The sequence below is a fragment of the Pseudorca crassidens genome, chromosome 19 (assembly GCF_039906515.1).
Source record: "Pseudorca crassidens isolate mPseCra1 chromosome 19, mPseCra1.hap1, whole genome shotgun sequence".
Lineage (NCBI taxonomy): Eukaryota > Metazoa > Chordata > Mammalia > Artiodactyla > Delphinidae > Pseudorca > Pseudorca crassidens.
This window is the reverse complement of record NC_090314.1, coordinates 14,323,710-14,342,007: the sequence shown is the minus strand read 5'-3', so window position 1 is coordinate 14,342,007 and position 18,298 is coordinate 14,323,710. Positions and strand designations below refer to the sequence as shown.

Below are 18,298 nucleotides of genomic sequence, written 5' to 3'. Positions count from 1 at the left end.
CCCATTTTTCTTTTTTCAGGATTGTTTTGGCTATGCAGGGTCCCTTGTCATTCCATGTGAATTTTAGAATCAGTCTGCCAGTTCTTCAAAGAAGTGAGTTGGGAATCTGACAAGGGATGGCACCGAATCTATAGATCAGTGTGGGGACTATTGCCATCTTAATAGCAATAAGTCTTCTGATCTATGTATATGGAATGTTTTAAAATCTATTTAGATCTTTAATTGCTTTCAACGATGTTTCATGGTTTCCACCGATAAATTTTGCACTCCTTTTGTTAAATTTACTCCTAAGTATTTTATTATTCTTGATGCTGTTTTTTGTTTGTTTTTTTGGAATTGTTTTCTTAATTTTTCACTGCAAATATGTAGAAATGTAATTGATTTTTTATATATATTGATTTTGTATTCTGCAACCTTCCTGAATTCATTTGTTAGTTCTAGTAGTTTTTTAGTGAATTGTTTAGGATTTTCCATATACAAGATCATGTCATCTGCAAACAGCGATAATTTTACTTCTTCCTGTCCAATACAGAATCCTTTTATTTCTTTTTCTTGCCTAATTGCCCTGGCTAGAACCTCCAGTACAATGCTGAGTAGAAGTGGTGAGAGTGGACATCCTTGTGTTGCTCCTGATAGCAAGAGGAAAGCATCCAGTCTTTCACTAGTAAGTATGATGTTAGTGGGTTTTTCATAGACGCCCTTTATAGAAGATCTCTTCTACTCCTAGTTTGTTGTTTTAATGAAAGGGTGTTGGATTTTGTCAAATGCTTTTCCAGTGTTTTTTTTTTTTTTTGCGGTACACGGGCCCCTCACCACTGTGGCCACTCCTGCCGTGGAGCACAGGCTCCGGACGCGCAGGTCCAGCGGCCACGGCCCACGGGCCCAGCCGCTCCGCGGCACGCGGGACCCTCCCGGACCAGGGCATGAACCCGCGCCTCCCGCATTGGCAGGCGGACCCCCAACCACTGCGCCACCAGGGAAGCCCTTTTCTGTGTATTTTGATGATCCTGTGGTTTTCGTTTTTATTCCATTGATATGGTGGAGAGCATTAATTGATTTTCAGATGTTAAACCAACCTTGCGTTCCTGTGATACATTCCATTTGCTCATGGTGTATAATTATTTTCTGTGATGTGGGTTTGTGCGAGTATTTTGTTTAGGATTTCTGAATCCAATCTCATAAGAGATAATGGCCTATAGCTTTCTTTTCTGGTGCTATCTTCACTATTTTGGTGTCAGGGTAATACTGGCCTCATAGAATGAGTTGGGAAGTATTCCTTCCTCTTCCACTTTTGGAATAGCTTGTGAAGACTTCTTTGGTATGAATTCTTCTTTAAATTTTGGTAGAATTCTGCAGTGAAGCCATCTGGTCCTGGGCTTTTCTTTGTAAGTAGTGTTTTGATTACTAATTCAATATTTTGTTAAAGATTTTCTATTTCTGGGAACTCCCTGGTGGTCCAGTGGTTAGAACTTGGCGCTCTCACTGCCAGGGGCCCGGGTTCCTGAAGGTAGTTTGTTATCTTTACAGGAATCTATTCATTTCATCCAAGTTATCTAATTTATTGGCATACAATTGTTCATAGCCTTCCTTTATAATCCACTTTATTTCTGTAAGGTTGGTAGTAATATTCCTTCTTTCATTTCTGATTCTAGTGATTTGAGTATTCTTTTTTATTTTCTTGGTCAATTCAGCTGAAGTTTGTCAATACGGTTATCTTTTCAAAGACCCAGGATTTGATTTCATTGATTTTTCTCTCTGCTTTTCGAACTCTATTTATTTCCACTCCAGTCTTCATTCTGCTTTCTTTAGGCTTAGTTTGCTCTTACTTTACCATTGTCTTGAGGTAGAAGTTAGGTTACGGATTTAAAATCATTCTTTTTTTAATGTAGGTAGTTACGGCTTAAAATTTCCTCTAAGCATGGCTTTAGCTGCTCTTTGGTGTTTTGTGTCTTCATTTTTATTCACTTCATTTTCTAATTTTCCTTTCAGTTTCTTCTTTGACTCATTGGTTATTTAGGAGTATGTTATTTAATTTTCATATATTTGTGAGCTTCCCAAATTTCTTTCAACAGAATAACAAAGAGACACATTTGTGGGACTTCCCTGGCGGTCCAGCGGTTATGACTCTGCGCTTCCACTGCAGGGGGCACAGGTTCAATCCCTGGTCGGGGAACTAAGATCCTGCATGCGGTGTGGTGCGGCACAAAAAAAAAAAAAAAGAGAGAGAGACACACACACACTTGTGAACATGTTCTAAGGTTTCTGCAGGATACGTTCCTGGGTGTGAAATTGCTGGGTTAAGGGTAAATATACTCAGCATTTACTTAGATCTTGCAGAAACGCTGCATCAGTTTGCACACCCACGAGCAATGTGTGAGAGATCTGGGTAAGGTAGAATTTTCTAGTTTTTGTGAACCTCACAGATAAAACAACTGTTTGAATTACATTTCAATTATAAATGAGATTGCACATTCTTTTTCATATGTTCTTTGGCCAGCTGTATTTCTTTCTCTGGAATTTATATTGATGTAAGGTGTGAGGTAGGAATCAAACTTTGTTTTCCACATCTGACCCAGCATGCTTTCAAGCTTTCCTCTCCTTTGCAATAGTTCTAACTTTTGTATAGTCAAAGTTGTCCATCTCTCCTTTATGGCTCCCATCTTTGATGTCATGCTGTTTGACACTGCCTCTGTTGGACAGAGCTCTTTATGCCTGGCTATCCTGGGCCTCCGTTGCTCAGGGCCTCACTGGAGTTCTTGTCAGAAGCTTCTCTTGTTTAAGGAGCAGCCCAGGGCCCCCTCCCTTAGCAGAGAGGCAGGAACGGGATGGCTGTCTCTAAGAAGGATGGTGGACCTGTAAGCTTTGTGACTGACATGTCTAGGACCCACGTTTATCCTCTCTGCTTTTTCTTTTTAAAATTTTATTATTTGGGGACTTCCCTGGCAGTCGAGTGGTTAAGACTCTGTGCTTCCACTGTAGGGGGCACAGGTTCGATCCCTGGTCAGGGAACCAAGATCTCACATGCCACGCAGCGTGGCCAAAATACATAAATAAATAAAATCTTATTATTTTATTTTTAATCTTCATTCATTCCTTTCTGTTATCTTGCCTACGTTTATTTTGCTTTTTGATTTCTAACTTCTTGACATGAACACTTAGTTCATTTAATTCTGCTTTCTTTATGTTAGTAAAAATTCACTTATGGTTATGATTTTCCTTGAATAAAGCTTTGACCACCCTCCACATGCACAATTTTTATATTTTTTCACTGTCATTAACTTCAAAATAGTAATTGCAGTGTGGATTCTCTTTTTCACCAAAGAATGACCTATGATAGTTCCCTTCCCTTCCGTTTCCTCGTTCTGGTGGCTAGATTTCTAAACCTTTTGTTAATAACATCTGGTCTTAACAGCATATAATTTCTGCTTTAAGTTTTTCATTGAGATATAATTCATAGAGCATAAAATTTACCATTTAAAAGTCAAACACAATTTAGTAGTTTTAGTGTATTTACCACGTTGTGCAACCATCTCCATGATCTAATTTCAGAGTATTTCCATCACCCAATTTCTGTTTTTAAAATACTTATTGAGAAACCCACTCACATTAAGTCAAGTAAAAAGGGGAACACTCTCACAGAAATGAAGTGGAGGAACAATAGCTGGACTTCAGAGGAAAAAGAAAGAACCAGGAAGCTACTCTAGGGCTGGGAATCTCTTACTGAACCTCTTTCTTTTCATCTGCTCCAATATCTACTCTGTAGATTAGTTTCATTCACTTGAACATGGCTCAACATGACCACCAACCCCAATTTTACGTAACTCTTTAGATCCACAGTTTGCCACAGTTTTTTGTGTCCTAAAATCCTTATTTCCTAAAGGGTCTGATTGCCGTTAAGTTGGATCAGGTGTTCACTCCTGATCCAATCACCTGTGGCCATAATGGATGGTTACTTGCTCACCACCCCCCCCAGCTGGGCTAGGAATGGGGTCAGGTTCCCTTAGAAAGATTATATGGGAAGAGATGTGATGTCCAGCATATCTAATACAATGGCCCGAAATAGGATCCATTTTTAGGAATTATCCATGAGCACTGGAAAAGAAGGCCTTCTCTATGGGCACGATCTGCATGTACACACACAAGCACAGGTACGCACCCACACTTACTTAGGAACAGAGCAGTGCTATTAACTGCTGTAAGACTCTTGAACAGAAAGACGGTGGGTGATTGTGTTGTGGTCTAGCCAGCCTGTTAGTAGCATGATGGGAAGTTGAGTGGAGGTGCCCCTGTAGGAACTAGACATTCTCACTGCCCATCAGCCTGGGAAGAATTGGACCTGGGAGAGAAAGTGAGGACTTGGAGCAGGGGCTGGTGTAAGGGGCTTTATTTATTTTAAAATTTATTTCATTGAAGTATAGCTGATTTACAATGTTGTGTTAATTTCTACTGTACAGCAAAGTGATTCTGTTATTTATACATATATATGTGTATATATATATATACACACATATATGTATGTGTGTGTGTATATACATATATATATATACACACACACACACATTCTTTTTCATATTCTTTTCCATTATGGTTTATCACAGGGTACTGAATATAGTTCCCTGTGCTATACAGCAGGACCTTGTTGTTTATCCATTCTACATATAATAGTTTGCATCTGCTAACCCTAAACTCCCAATCCATCCCAGTATAAGGTGCTTTAGAGAGAGGAAAAGGTAGCTCCTGTCCTTTCTGAATCCTGAAGGGCACTTCCTCCCATCCTTTGACTGATGACCAGAGCTAGCCAGTCACCTGTGGTAGATTTGGCTGTGCTGTGGCTCCTGCCTGCTCTGCCTTGACCATCTGACAAGCCTTGATGAGCTGCCCAGTCCAGCCCTGGTTGTGTCATGTGCAGTAAGAGCAAGGCCTATGTCCATACCCAGCCTGCAGGGCAAAGGGAGCACAAGGCCCCCAGGGAGCATGACATGGTCCACCCGGAAGGGGACCCTCAGGGACGGGAGACAGGCCTAGGAGAGTCAAGGTCTGGGTCAACTGTCCTCCTTCTCAGGAGGTTCTCTCTCCATGGGCAGTCTCGGCGAAGGGGAGCTTTGTCATGAAAGCTTCCTTACAACTCTGCTGTTCATTTTTTTTTCAAATAACCTGCTGGTAAATGAGAAGGATGTCACCTACCTTCCGTTACAATTGCTCAATTCTCCACACATTTCTAGCAGTGCTTGCCTTATGTAATTTCTGGTGGGATTTCGTACAGAAAACTGTTTTAACTGCAAATTACACTCTTAAATATATATATATATATATATATATATATATATATATATATATATATATATATATATATATTTGGCTGCGCCAGGTCTTAGTTGCAGCATGCAGGCTCTTAGCTGTGGCATGTGGGATCTAGTTCCCTGACCAGGGATCGAACCCGGGCCCCCTGCATCAGGAGCGTAGAGTCTTAACCACTGGACCACCAGGGAAGTCCCACAAATTACACTCTTTATCCGCAGAAAATATTGATCCATAAAATGACATTTGGTCCAGTTAAATTTTTTGTCTTGAACTGCATTGCCTAATACTAAATGACCCTGATTTTCTGGTCTCATCTGCTTGGTATACCCGTGCTCATTCTTTTCCATGTAACCTTTTTTTTAGATCGGTTGTTTTTGGATGTTTTTCTCCACTTCTGTATGGGAAACGTCTATACCACTAATGGATGAGGGGCATCTTGCCCGGCAGGGCAGCTGAGTGGTTGAGCAGGTGTGCTGGTGTGTCCCACAGCACACCTCTGTGGGGCTCTCCCGGCACATCTCCTGCCCAGTTGTCATGGATGCTGTGCTGCTCAGCAGTTCTGGGCTGACAACCTGCAAACTCATGGGTCTCCCAAGTAGCTTTGTAAACATGAACTTAAATCATGACTAGAAAACATCAGTTAACAACTCAGGGAAGCATCACATGAAGAGACACTGAGAGGCTGTCGCCACCGGGGAGTCAGTGGTGGGCAGTGGTCAGGTTGGAAAGGAGGGGAGAACCATCACCTGGTTCTTCACCTTCACCTCTGTGAAAACCCAAGAGAGAAGCAGAGCAGGGGAGGGAGGGGGAGAGACAGACAGACTGACCTGGAATCTAGCTTTGCCTGGAGCCAGATGCAACTTGGGCTTTTTCAGTTTTGTAAGTCAATAAATTCTCTTTTAAATTAAGTTAGCTTAGAGTGGGTTTAACTTGTAACTGAAGAAATCCCAGTAAATCCAGGGCAGCGCCTCCAAAGTTAGTCTGGCACTTCACTGAGCATGAGCAAAGCTCCGTACCGAGAATCCCTAGAAAGGAGAATAACAACTTGGCAATGGCTGCAGCTTAATATCATCTGTGGCTTGACTGGACACTGCCAGAAGTCTCTTTGATTTTATTTCGGGGATTTTTACATATTTGCTTTCCATATACCTTTCGTATTGACGTGATGAGACAGAACTACGACATTTTTTCGAACTATTGGAGCCAAATTGTTGCATAAACTTGGGTCAGAATTGCTTTCAGCTGGAAGAGACCGCACAACAACAAACATATTCTCTCTCATCCTCTCCCTCTCCCTCTCCCTCTCTCTCTCTCTCTCTCTCTCTCTCTCTCACACACACACACACACACACACACACACACACACGCACGCACGCACGCACGCACTTCTGGAGGTTGCCCCGTGGCAGCAAGACTGCTGCGGGAGTGCCAAGCATGGTGCTCTCTCACCACAGTCAAGAGGAACAAGTGGGGGCCAGGGCAAAATCCCTTCCCCAAGGCCTCCCAACAGGCTTAAGCTGAATTCTCTTTAGCCAGAACTGGGTCACACAGGTACCCTGACTGTGGGAGGGGCTGGAAAAGTGAACATTCAGCAAATAGAAATGAGATTACCGAGACGGATTTAAACCAATCGTGACTTTCCTCAGGAGCTAGTGTAAGGTCCTATCTTTCTTGAGATTAAAGTATCTCCAGTCACCACCTGCAAAAAAATTGGATTCTGTTAGCAGGGAAGGGGAGTGGGTGGGAAAGGGTAGTAAGTGACAGGGTCCACCATATAGGGCACACAGGGCCATGTTTACATTTGGCCTCAATCCGGAGGCTGGTTTTGTTTTTGTTTTTAATAGAAATTACCATTTTAATTAAAATGCAGACTGGAGAACTTAGTATATGAAGAGGAAACACCGGGGGCTTAAAATCCTTGAAAACATCAGAATTTAAAGCCAGAGCCTGGGTTTTTAACCAGGTGGCTTACTGCTGATTGGTTGAGTAAATTTGTTTGTTGAATGAATGAACGCGTGCCTACCACGGTGACAGCTTTGGGGCTGGTGTGTCAGAAGAACTGAGCTGGTCTGGCTCTGCCACCACTTCCTGTGCGATTTCAAGCTGACCTCTCACAGCTTCTAGTTCTTTCTCAAATGAGGAGGCTTGGCTGGTTGAACTGTGTCTCCCTTCCGTTCTAAAAGGCTTGAGTTCAGATTGCTATTGACCTCTGTGACCTTCTACTGTTTACTCGTGGGTTAATCTCAGCAGGCAGCCTTTCCAGCCAAGCAAAAGCAGTGTCAGAGCAGCAGCACGGGGCTCAGACGGACAGAGCACAACACAGCCAGCCTCTCCAGGCCTACTTTTTGGAGTAAAGGCCCAAGCAATCAATGTTGCTTAGGTAACGCTGTGAGACAGGAGAGGGCGAAAGCATCACCCACAGGCTCTAGAGGGAGACTCAGTGGCTGCACAGGCCTTGGGAGCACCCAGTTCTGCTGAGCCCCACGCTGATCCAGTTTTCTCTCTGGCCTCAAGGATGATGAGGGCTGAGTCTGGGTCCTGGGTCCTGGCCCCGGATTCCTCAGAAGGCAGTCTGGGGGCTTTAGGAGGGATGTGTCAAGATGCTTTCAGGCCGGGAACAGACGGGCCTCGAAGATTGGTTACATCCAGCTCTCACCAAAGTCTCTCTTCTCTAATTCATGAGACAGCCCTCAGCACTAGGAAAGTGGCTGAGAAGGGGGCACAGCAGTAAGTGGCAAACCAGCGATGTGAGGGAGGAAGCGCAAGACCCCAGGATGGGCAGACGTCGGCCTCGTGTTTTGTCAGGAGCAGGTCCAGAGGCAGGCAAGGAGGAAACCGGGCCCTGGATGGGTAGCAGCCCCGTGAGACCCCTGCCTTCCTTCCCTCAGCTGGCTGCACACAGGTCCTGTGAGCCACAAGAGGTGAGGGGTGCCTGGGATGCAGCTGGGGTGTGTGGCTGGAGAGGAGCGGACCGGGGAGAGAGCGTGTATGTGCACAAACCTCTGAGTAGCTGTGCAGACGGACAGGCCCAGGGAGCAGGGGCTGAGCATAAGCCCCCCCAGACCATAAGCCTGAGGGGAGGGGCATCTCCTGCACGGCTATAGTCAAGGCAGGAGGTGCAGCTGGGAGGGGTATCGGAGCTAAGAACCGTTCTGATTCCTTTCTACCCTGAGGCCGTGGGATTCTAGAAATTCATCAGGATGGACTTGATAGAAACTCCAGGTATCATCTTCATAAGAGAGGCAGAAGGAAAAAAAGAAAAGCCCACACACAAGTGTACCTTTTTATATAGAATTTGTACAATATATTTCTCTTCATTTGCATATTTTACCCACAACTTAACATCCTTTATACAGGCTGAACTTACTCAGCTGATATAATCAAAATTCTTTCCTTCAACCAAATAAGAAAAATTCAAAATCGTAAACCTGTAAGAAAACAAATTAAAAACGATGATGAAAATAAGTCACTCCTCATTAGGAACAGCGTCTGTCTGTACAATATACATGGTTTGGAACAGATTTCTTTATAGATTAGGCACATGTTTCCACAACACCTTCATTCCTACCAGTTTTATCTCATTCCAGGCAGTCCTGCCTAAGAAGGATCAGAGGGATGTTGGTCTTGATGGAAATCGCGCTTTCGGATGCTGTTGGCCCAGCTGGGGACCAGGGGAGCGGGGCCTGGCTCAGCGGCGCCACCCAGTGGCTGGAAGCAGAGGCGGGTGCGATGCAGGGGAGCTGGGCCAGGCAGGGCCCTCCCAGGAGAGAGCAGCAGTTGTGTGTGAAGGGGAAACCGAGGCTTATTCTGTGCAAACTGAACACAGAGAGACCAGAATAGCAAGGGTGGTGTACACAGAGAAGCTATGAGGAGTCCAGCGTTTATTTACAGTTTATCTTCCAGGAGGGAGCATGGGGAGCAAAGCTGGTGGCTGCTGTCAGTTTGAGGCACGGAGGGGTATCGGGGAGGTGGGGGGCATGGCGAGGGTAAGCAGTGAGTGCACCATCTCCATGCTGACCTTCCGTGGAGCCCCTCAGTGAGCCCGAGCCCGCAGTAGGGACCTCTCCTCCCAAGCACGGCGCTTCTCTGTGATTTCCCTCCTCACTGCGAGACCCACCCGGGTCTGGGTGGTACGGAGTGTAGGCCCTTCTCTGGGGATGCAGGCAGAACAAAAGATGAGAAAGCGGCTTCTACCAAGCCAGCAGCGCCTCACACCTCAACACCGTGGGACACCAGGCCATGCCCGGGCCTTTCCGACACCAGGGTGATGGGCTTCAGGTCACCGAGCTTCAGGACCTGTCCTGTTTGTTTCTGTCTCCTTTGAATTCTTCCCTCCATGATGGCTCCACATGCAGCTTGGGGCTGGGCTGAGAATCCAATTCTAGGGCTGCAGAAGGTCGCTGCACCTTGGCCTCCTGACCCAGAAGGCAAAAGTGCTCTTGTGGTGAGATGCTCCTGGGACCAGGAGTCTTGGGCCCTGCAGAGGGGGCTTCCGAGGCCATGGCAGTGCTGATCTGCTCAACTTGGCCCTGGGTATGATGAGCCTTCCTTGGGTTTGGCCCTGTGTGGGGGGACATGCTCGGGCCCAGACCCCCGCCCTTAAATGGCAGCTGGCTCAAACATTCTTCAAATGGCGAGTCCCACTGAGGCTTATCCATGGCACAGGTGCCAACCCAGCCTCACACTCCAAAGCGTGGCTTTGGAAAGAGAATAGTAATCAGCACTTCAGGGCAAGACTACAACCATTTAAAAAAAAATGTGGAAAACAGCATTCATTAGAACTAATGTAGTTATTGCCAGACAAGTGACAGCCAAGTAACCATGGAGAGTCCCAGAGGTGGACGTGATGGACTACCACGACCGTGGAGCAGAAATACAATCATGTGGTTTTGTTTGTTTTTACTTCTAAGGTAAGATATCCTGTGATTACATTTCAAATCTTTAGGTACAGAAGCTAAAGAGTATTCTTCAAGTTCTGCTACTTTCACACAAACCGGTTTGTCCCCCGGAATGACCGATCCACTGGTCAGGCCCCCGAGCTTCTCTCAAGGGAGTTGGTGTGGTTCTTTCTAAGAACATGAGGTGGGAACCGAAATATGTTAAAACAACAACTAAAACAACGCAGCTGTGCTGGGAGCAGGGCACGGGTGGACGTGCACGGCGGCCTGCTGGCTGTTCCCAAGGGCACTTGTTCTCACCAAGGATTTCTCCGGGACGGCCGAGGCTATGCAGGGGGCCAGTGCGGCAGTGGCTTCCGTACTGAATGGTGGGGACCAGGTGGCAGCCCCGAGGGGCTCTCACTGGTTTTGGTTTGGATGACCCAGTCTCAAGAAGCAAAAGCAAAGAAGGAGCTCCCAGGCTGCTGTTGGAGGTCCTGCTGAGAAAGGTGGCTCAGGGCAGACCCTGTCTTCCCCTGAAGGTCAAGTGCAGGCAGTTCCAGCTCAACGGAGACAGATTCCTTTCCAGAGCGGCTGCAGCCAGGTCTTCTTGGGGCTGTGGCTTCTGCAGGGACAGACCCTGGAGGAGGCTGGCCTCTGAACAACCTTCTCAAGGGCCTGCTGCCTGCCCTTTCTGAATAATTTTGCACTGGTCTGCTTATTCTCACATGCTATGGTACGTGCGGGTGCCTGGCCTGTGACACGGGAAGTTCTCGGAGACATGGCGGCTTGGCATTCTAGTTGGGGTGGAAGGGGGAGCTCAAGGAGAGCCAGGCACCAACGCCACAGGAATCTTCCCGAATGAGTTTAGACATCTGCTCTAAGATCCTTGTGGACAGATTAGCTAGTTCCATGCACACCATACCAAGGGCTAACACTCAACATTCCAGAGGCGGGTGGCCTTGTTTGGGTAGTTGATGGCCAGGCTGATAGCAGCAATGTTCTGCAGAGCCTGTGGAGGGAGAAAGAGTCATCACCAACGTCAAGAACCGGTCACCTGCTGGGTCACTAACTGCTGACAGAACAAGACCCTCAGCTGAGCACCTGAGGAGGGAAGGGGAGAGGCAGACGCGAGCCAGATGTGGTTCCCCTCACCAGGGGGACCACGGTCTAGAGCGAAAGACAAAGCTATCAAGAAAGTCCACATGGAAACTCCAAATGTAGGCAGAATCATCACTGTCCCGAGAGAGGAGCAGGTGCAGTTCTGGGGGCTCAGAGGGCACATCTGCTGGGGGGTCTGGGAAAGCTGTTTAGGGAATGGGGACAGCAGCACAAAAGTGCAGAAGGGAAGAAACAAACAGCCAGTGGGCCCCCCCCCCCCCCCCGGAAGCAATGCTGGGAAGGCAGACGCCCTGGAGCCAGGCCAAGGCTGGTCTCCAAGCCAAGGCAGCAGGAGCTGGGGGCAGGGGCTGGGGAAGGAAGAGGCGGAAGCAGGGAGAAGCAGCAGAGCGCCGGTCCAGCAAAGTGGACAGGCTGCAGGGAGGGTCAGAATGAGGATTAGGAGACCGGACACAGCGGCAGGTGAGGGAGGAGCCACAGCAATATGTGATGCGGTGTCAAAGCTTCCGGTGTCAAAACGGTCAAATGTCAAGATTTCACTGTGTGAAACCTCGGGACACCACGGGTGGTGATGGCAGGGCTGGCAGGCATCCGTCGGGAGGGGAGGGAGTTTCCACTCTGCCTTCGGGGTCAGGACGATTCACACAAACCCCTCTGTAGTGGATGGGGAAGCCCGCTTCTAAGCAGGCACTCTGACCCTTTTTTGTAGGAGGACCGTAGGTTCACTGAGAAAACTTGCCAGGAACAGAGTGCAGGGCGCTGGCCGGGAGTCCCAGCTGGATGCCCCTCAAGTGAGACTGCGGGCAAATCTTTCCCTTCTCTGAGCCTCCGTGTCCCCATCTGTCCACTGTGGACGCAGACCACACACTCTACGATGTTCAAGGAGTCTGTGAGCCTAAGGTTCTCAAAATGTAGTCTGGAGCCTGCGGGTTCCCCAGACCCTTTCAGGGGCTCCGTGTCGTGGAAACAACTTTCATAATAATACCAAGACATTATTTCTCTTTTTTCACTTTCATACTCTCACGAGTATACAGTGGAGTTTTCCAGAGGCTGCTGTGTGATAATAGAACAACTGAAAGCAGAAACAGATCTACGAATCCAGCTGTCTTCTGTTAAGGAAGACATTAAAGAGATCTGCAAAAATGGAACACAACTCTACCCTTCTCAAAAATTATTTTGTTTTGAAAAATACCGTTGTTTTTCACAACTGTAGTATTAAATAGAATGAGATTATTTTAAAAAACAAATTGATAAGTGTTTAGCATTTAATTTCTAACTTAATTTCTAAATTTAAAATCTAATTTAATTTCTAACAGTATATATCAATATATATAATGCACATAAACAAAAGCTTTTGGGGATCCTCAGTAATTTAAAAGCACAAAGGGGCCCTGAGACCCAATAGCTGTCAGAGAGGAGTTCTCCTACCAGGGAAGAAAGTTACATCCAAAAATATCTGAAATCCTCTATGGAAACTTCAGGGATCAGCCAAACTATAAATTTAAGGCACTGGTTGTTCTGGTTTAAAAGCCACAAATTCTTGCTAGTGTCTACTGACCCCACAGTTTAATACGAACGACACTGATAAATGGGGCTCCGTTGCTGTCTGTGACACCAGTAGGAAGTGGCTGACTGGGAACAGAGCTCCGTGTAAAGCTGGGGTGGAGTCTGCACGGGTGCCGGGGGAATTTCGGCCGCCCGGGGAGGGCGTACCTGCGCCGCGCAGCGCAGAAGGTGGTCGTCGGTGGTTAAGGCCAGCAGGTAATCCTGCAGCAGGCCGAGCTCCTGCGGAAAGAGCGGAGGGCAGCTGTCAGAGGCCACCTGCTAGCGGACACCCACCCATGACCCACGACCCAAGGCCCCAGAAGACTCGGGTGGGACACTGCTGCCCACTCTGCCAGACATCTCACTGCCTGCTTTCCTTGGGAGCCATGGAAGGAGCAGGACGGTGGGGAACCAGGTGTCCTGACTCACCGCAGTCTCCTCACTATAAAACGAGGGCTTAAGCTAAAGAGTTCTGAAAGGCCCTTTCATCTCTCACAGTCAATGAGTCTACTGTGCTGAGGAGAGGGAAAAGAGGAAGAAGAAAGAACCTGTTGGTTTATTTTCCCAAACTCACTGCTGTCAAGGGTCGATCCAGGGCAGTTTCCTTCCCCCTTTGGCACCAGGCCTGAGCAAACAAGGGGAGGGCCTGGGGAGGGCCTGGCTCCCTGGGGCGGGAGAGAGGGGAACCCCGGGCCCCAGGCCACGCTTGTCTCCCTGTGCGGGTTTGCCAAGCCCCCACGACACCCTGGGCTCTCAGAGGGCTGTGACCTGAGGCCCAGGGCTGGCCCCAGGCAGCAGACGAAGCAGAGGCCCGGAACCTGGTGGGGAGGCAGGACAGGCCCTCACCTGGGCGCGGTTCTCAGTGACAAAGAAGAGCTCGGTAAGGGCGCGATGCAGGGGCAGCAGGATGCCAGGCTGTGTCACGTCCTCAAACAGGCTGTACTCCATCTGGGTGAAGAGCTGCCACAGGGGCTTCAACAGCATGAGGTCACAGAGGTCGCTGTGGGAGAGGGGTATGGTTTGCTGGGATCACGCCCATCAGATGTCAGACAGACAGAGGGTAGCTGCCGGGCACTGCAGCTCCAACACTCCCCGCCCCCCCATCCAGTAAAGGCAGGACAGGACAGTTCCAGTCACCTCACACTCCCCAAAACAGCCCCAAATATTCACCAATGGCAAATAAAAAAAAGGGGCAGCATCTCAACTTCAAACCAGGACTCCGGGGAAAAGGATATCCTCAAGCACATTCATGTAAATCAACTGCACATCTTTAAAAATGGTTGTTAAAAACTTCCAGTGACAGCGGAAAAAATCTCAAGATAAACGTTAAGTGAAAAGAGCAAGATACGCAACATAAAATGTAAACATTTAAAAACTGTATATTTAGTATTGTGTGACCATATTAAAAACAATAGTAAATAAACATATCAAAAATGTTATCAGGGCTTCCCTGGTGGCGCAGTGGTTGAGAGTCCACCTGCCGATGCAGGGGACACAGGTTCGTGCCCCGGTCCGGGAAGATCCCACATGCCGTGGAGCGGCTGGGCCCGTGAGCCATGGCTGCTGAGCCTGCGCATCCGGAGCCTGTGCTCCGCAACGGGAGAGGCCACAACAGTGAGAGGCCCGTGTACCACAAAAAAAAAAAAAAAAAAAGGCAAATGACCTAAAGAGACATCTGTCCAAAGAAGGCATACAAATGGCCAACAGGTACATAAAAAGGTGTTCAATTATCACTAATCATCAGGGAAATGCAAATCAAAACCACAATAAGATATCACCTCACCTGTGTTAGGATAGCTTTCATCAAAAAGATAAGAGAAAACAAATGCTGGCAAGGATGTTGAGAAAAGAGAGAACCCTTGTGCACTGTTGGTGGGAACGTAAACTGGTACAGCCACTATGCACAACAGTATGGAGGTTCCTCAAGAAATTAAAGCTAGAACTACCAAATGATCCAGCGATCCCACCTCTGGGTATATCCAAAAGAAATGAAATCATTATCTCAAAGAGATTATCAGTACTCCTATGTTCATTGCAGTATTATTCCTAATAGCCAATGTCTGGAAATAATGCCTGTCAAGGGACGAATGGATAAAGAAAATGTGGTGTATATATACACAATAACATATTATCCAGTTATGAGAAACAAGGAAATCCTGCCATTTCCGACAACATAGATGAACCCGGAGGGCATTATGCTAAGTGAAATAAGCTAGATAAAGAAAGACAAATACTGCACAGTATCACTTTTATGTGGAATCCAAAAAAAAGTCAATCCTATAGAAACGGGGAGTTAGAATGGTAGTTGCCAGTGGCTGGGAAGTGGGGGAAATGGAGAAAGGCTGGTAAAAGGGTATAAACTTTCAGTTACAAGATGAATAAGGTCTGAGGATCTATTATACAACATGGTGACTATAGTTGATAACAGTGTACAATACTATAACACATAACAGAAATTTGCTGAAAAGCAAATTTCAGCAAAAGGGTGAAATTTAAGTGTTGTCACATACCACAAAAAAAGGTAAACATATGAGGTGATGGATGTGTTAGTTAACTCGATTGTGGGAATCCTTTCACAATGTATAATGTATTATGTATCAAATCATTACCTTCTATACTTTAAATACATTACAATTTTATTTGTCAATTACACCTCAATAAAGCTGGTGGGGGGGGAAGAAATAAACTAATCCTAAAATTTACATGGACATGTAGGGTAAAAATAGCCAAGACAATCTTGAAGACGAAGAACCAGTTGAAGGACTTATACTGCTAGATAACGTGAATTTGCTATAAAGCTACAAAATCTAAGTGTGGTACTGGCACAAAGATAACCAAAAAGACCAATGGAACAAAAGCAACCAGGGATGGAGCCATGTGGACACCTTCTCTGTGACAAAGATGGCACTGGAGTGTGGTGAGGGGAAAGGTGGGCTTTTGAGTTAAGTGGAGATCCATGTGAAAAAGCAAAGTTTGACCCTACCCTTCAAATCATGCACTAAAATTCATTCCATGTGGACTGTAGACCTAAATATGGAAGAAAAAATAATCAAGCTTTATCTTCATGACCCCAAGGTCAAATAAGGCAAAAATTTCCTAAATAGGACAATGAAAGCTCTATCATAAAGGAAATGAGTGATGAACTGGAAGACATTAAAATTAGAAACTTCTCATCAAAGACACCACTAACAGAGTGAATGGCAAGCCCCGAAGTGGGGGGAGATATTCACAATACAAATACCCAGCAAGGGACTCGTATCCAGAAGGCAGCTTACCTGTGGGTGCAGCATCGCACGATCCTCAGGAGTAGGTGGATGGCTTTTAGCCGCTGATGACCAGTCTGGCGACAGGCCACGCTCACCAGCCATTCCCAAATTTTGGCCAACGGGAGGTGCGGCACAACTCTTTCCTCTGACAGCATCTGCTTCAAAATCTCGAATCCTGGCAACCCCCACAACACAGAGACATTTGAAAAATGTAAACTGCTCAAGTTTTAATGAATAGGAGGAAACCACTGTGATCATTTACATTTCACCTGAAATTATGCCTTATGTAAAAGCAACATAGGAACACTTTCAGTTCTTCCTTTTTGCAGAATGCCCTGGCAAATTCTAAGAGAACAAGCATCTTTCCTAGGCCTTGACAGATGGCTCTTTAGAAGTTACAACCTGCCAACTCCAGCACATTCACGAGGGACATGCGTGGGCCTTGTGGACATATTTGTTGAAGTCTCAGAGAAAAGTACCTGCTTTGATTTTAACAAAGATCAGTGACATAATGGCACCGAACCCCAGAGTGTCCCGGGCCGGGAGATCATGCAAACAGAAAGACCAGAGCACACACCTGTCTGGAATCGCCCCAGGTGCCCAGCTGTCACAGTGAATTTGTAGCCCCACTCGGTGTTGCTCATGTCAGAGGTGAAGCGGTAATACAGAGTATCTCCTGGGGCACACAAGAATCAGAAAACAAGTCAGGACACTGCAGCAACAGGGAAAGGCAAGTGAGCGCTTTCCACTGAGACAGATTCAACACAGTTTTAAATCCTTCAACAATTTCCCTTCTAGGTACTTAACGTTAAGAGTCTGTATAACTCAGTACTTATTTACTACCTGGAAGCTCAAAATCTTTCCATTTCTGTTGAGACCCGCTGAAGTTGTGTCGATCCTGCTGAAAGTCACTGCTGCTGGACATGGCTAGCTCGTCACAGCCCTCCTCTGTATTGCACTGAGGATCGAATTTGATTGAGAGGTAGATTGCACCAGGAATGTGAACTTTATCCTAGGAGGGGAAACAAGGACATTCCTGACATCGCTGGCCACTGGACAGTGACTGAAGGCTTCCTTGTGCCAATCTGCAGTTAAAACTGGGCACGTAAGAAGGGGTAAGTCACAGCTCCTGCCTTCCAGGAGCTCTCAGCCCAGCTGAGTCGGGGAGAACGCACATGGCTGCAAACACGGCAGGAAGCACACTGTGCGGCCTGGGGCACAGCTCGCAGGAGTGGGGGGAGGGGAGGGGAGGCGAGGGCAGAAAAGAGTCCCAGTGAAGGGATGTTTGGGTTGCTGTGGAGACTGGGGGCACAGAAGCAGCCTGTCCAGGAGGAAGGAATGGCAGGAGGCAGGTGAGAGAGATGAGCACCTGGCGGGTACACTCCAGGCAAAGGAAAGAGCACTGACTGGAAAGCCTGACATGTTCAGGGAGTAACAGGAGCTTGATGTGTCTGAGGTACAGGGTGAGCTCTGTGTGCACATATGCTTGGGAGATGCGGACAGGGGTGACGTGACCCTGGAGAGGCTGGCAGGGACAGATGCAGAAGGCTTTGTGTGCTAAAATGAAGCGTTGAGACTTGTCTGGACAGCAGGGGGAGCCCTGGAAAGGTTGTAAGCAGGAGAAAGCCTAGGTTAGGTTTGTGCTGTACCAGGATCACTGTGACAGCTGGTGTGCAGCAAGGCCAGGGCCGGGGCAGGCCAGCAGTGGGGGATCAGAGAGGAGCAGAGGAAGGGACCCAGGGAAGGGGAGGAGTCAGGGCAGTGGAGAAGGTAAGGTGATCACTCTGAGGGCTCTGAGGTAGAACTCGCTAGCTCACTAGGTGTGTCTACGTGGGGCTGAGGGAGTGGGGACAGAGCCTAGGAGCCGCGGAAGAAAAGAGGCTTAGAAGGTAGAGAGTGAGGAGGTTTATACGTCTGCAAAACAAAACCTCAGCTGGCAACAACCATATCCTGGATTAGTTTCTCTATCGCCCACCACTGTGGCCACAGGCCGTCACCTACTCAGAACGACAGCACCAACATTTTGAAAAGAGATGAAGAAATGCAAGCAGCATTAAGTCAATGAGGATAACTGAGGCCGCCACCCTCCTGCCTCATCCAAACTCCTACATCTCTCCACGTACAGAGTTAAGGAAGGAAGAGATGCGGCTTTTCAGTTCTGGGTAATTAAACAAAGGGGTGGGAGACTCC

General features: G+C 47.1%; 2 protein-coding genes and 1 non-coding gene across 9 annotated transcripts in view; all 3 read right to left on the bottom strand.

Moving 5' to 3' along the window:
- The window catches only part of ATP2A3 (ATPase sarcoplasmic/endoplasmic reticulum Ca2+ transporting 3), a 69,635-nt gene extending 63,375 nt beyond the window's left edge, over window positions 1-6,260 (bottom strand). The window contains exon 1 of one of the 4 annotated variants that reach the window (XM_067717396.1): window positions 6,129-6,260. The gene's annotated coding sequence lies outside the window, so the exon portion shown is untranslated. The remainder of the gene's footprint in view (window positions 1-6,128) is intronic. The other 3 variants (XM_067717393.1, XM_067717394.1, XM_067717391.1) reach the window with 3 other exon arrangements.
- TRNAR-CCU (transfer RNA arginine (anticodon CCU)) lies at window positions 5,417-5,489 on the bottom strand. The gene has a single exon. It is a non-coding gene; the product is annotated as a tRNA-Arg (tRNA).
- A 651-nt stretch (window positions 6,261-6,911) lies between the features above and the next one.
- Window positions 6,912-18,298, bottom strand: part of ZZEF1 (zinc finger ZZ-type and EF-hand domain containing 1) — a 115,262-nt gene continuing 103,875 nt past the window's right edge. For 2 of the 4 annotated variants that reach the window (XM_067717382.1, XM_067717383.1), the window contains exons 50-55: window positions 16,952-17,120; window positions 16,686-16,784; window positions 16,118-16,283; window positions 13,689-13,842; window positions 13,011-13,082; window positions 8,579-11,190 (exon numbers count right to left, since the gene is read on the bottom strand). In XM_067717382.1, the coding sequence (XP_067573483.1) occupies window positions 11,110-11,190; window positions 13,011-13,082; window positions 13,689-13,842; window positions 16,118-16,283; window positions 16,686-16,784; window positions 16,952-17,120 (741 nt within the window). In that variant the 3' untranslated portion in view covers window positions 8,579-11,109. Of the gene's footprint in view, window positions 7,001-8,578; window positions 13,083-13,688; window positions 13,843-16,117; window positions 16,284-16,685; window positions 16,785-16,951; window positions 17,121-18,298 lie in introns of those variants that run through there. The other 2 variants (XM_067717384.1, XM_067717381.1) reach the window with 2 other exon arrangements.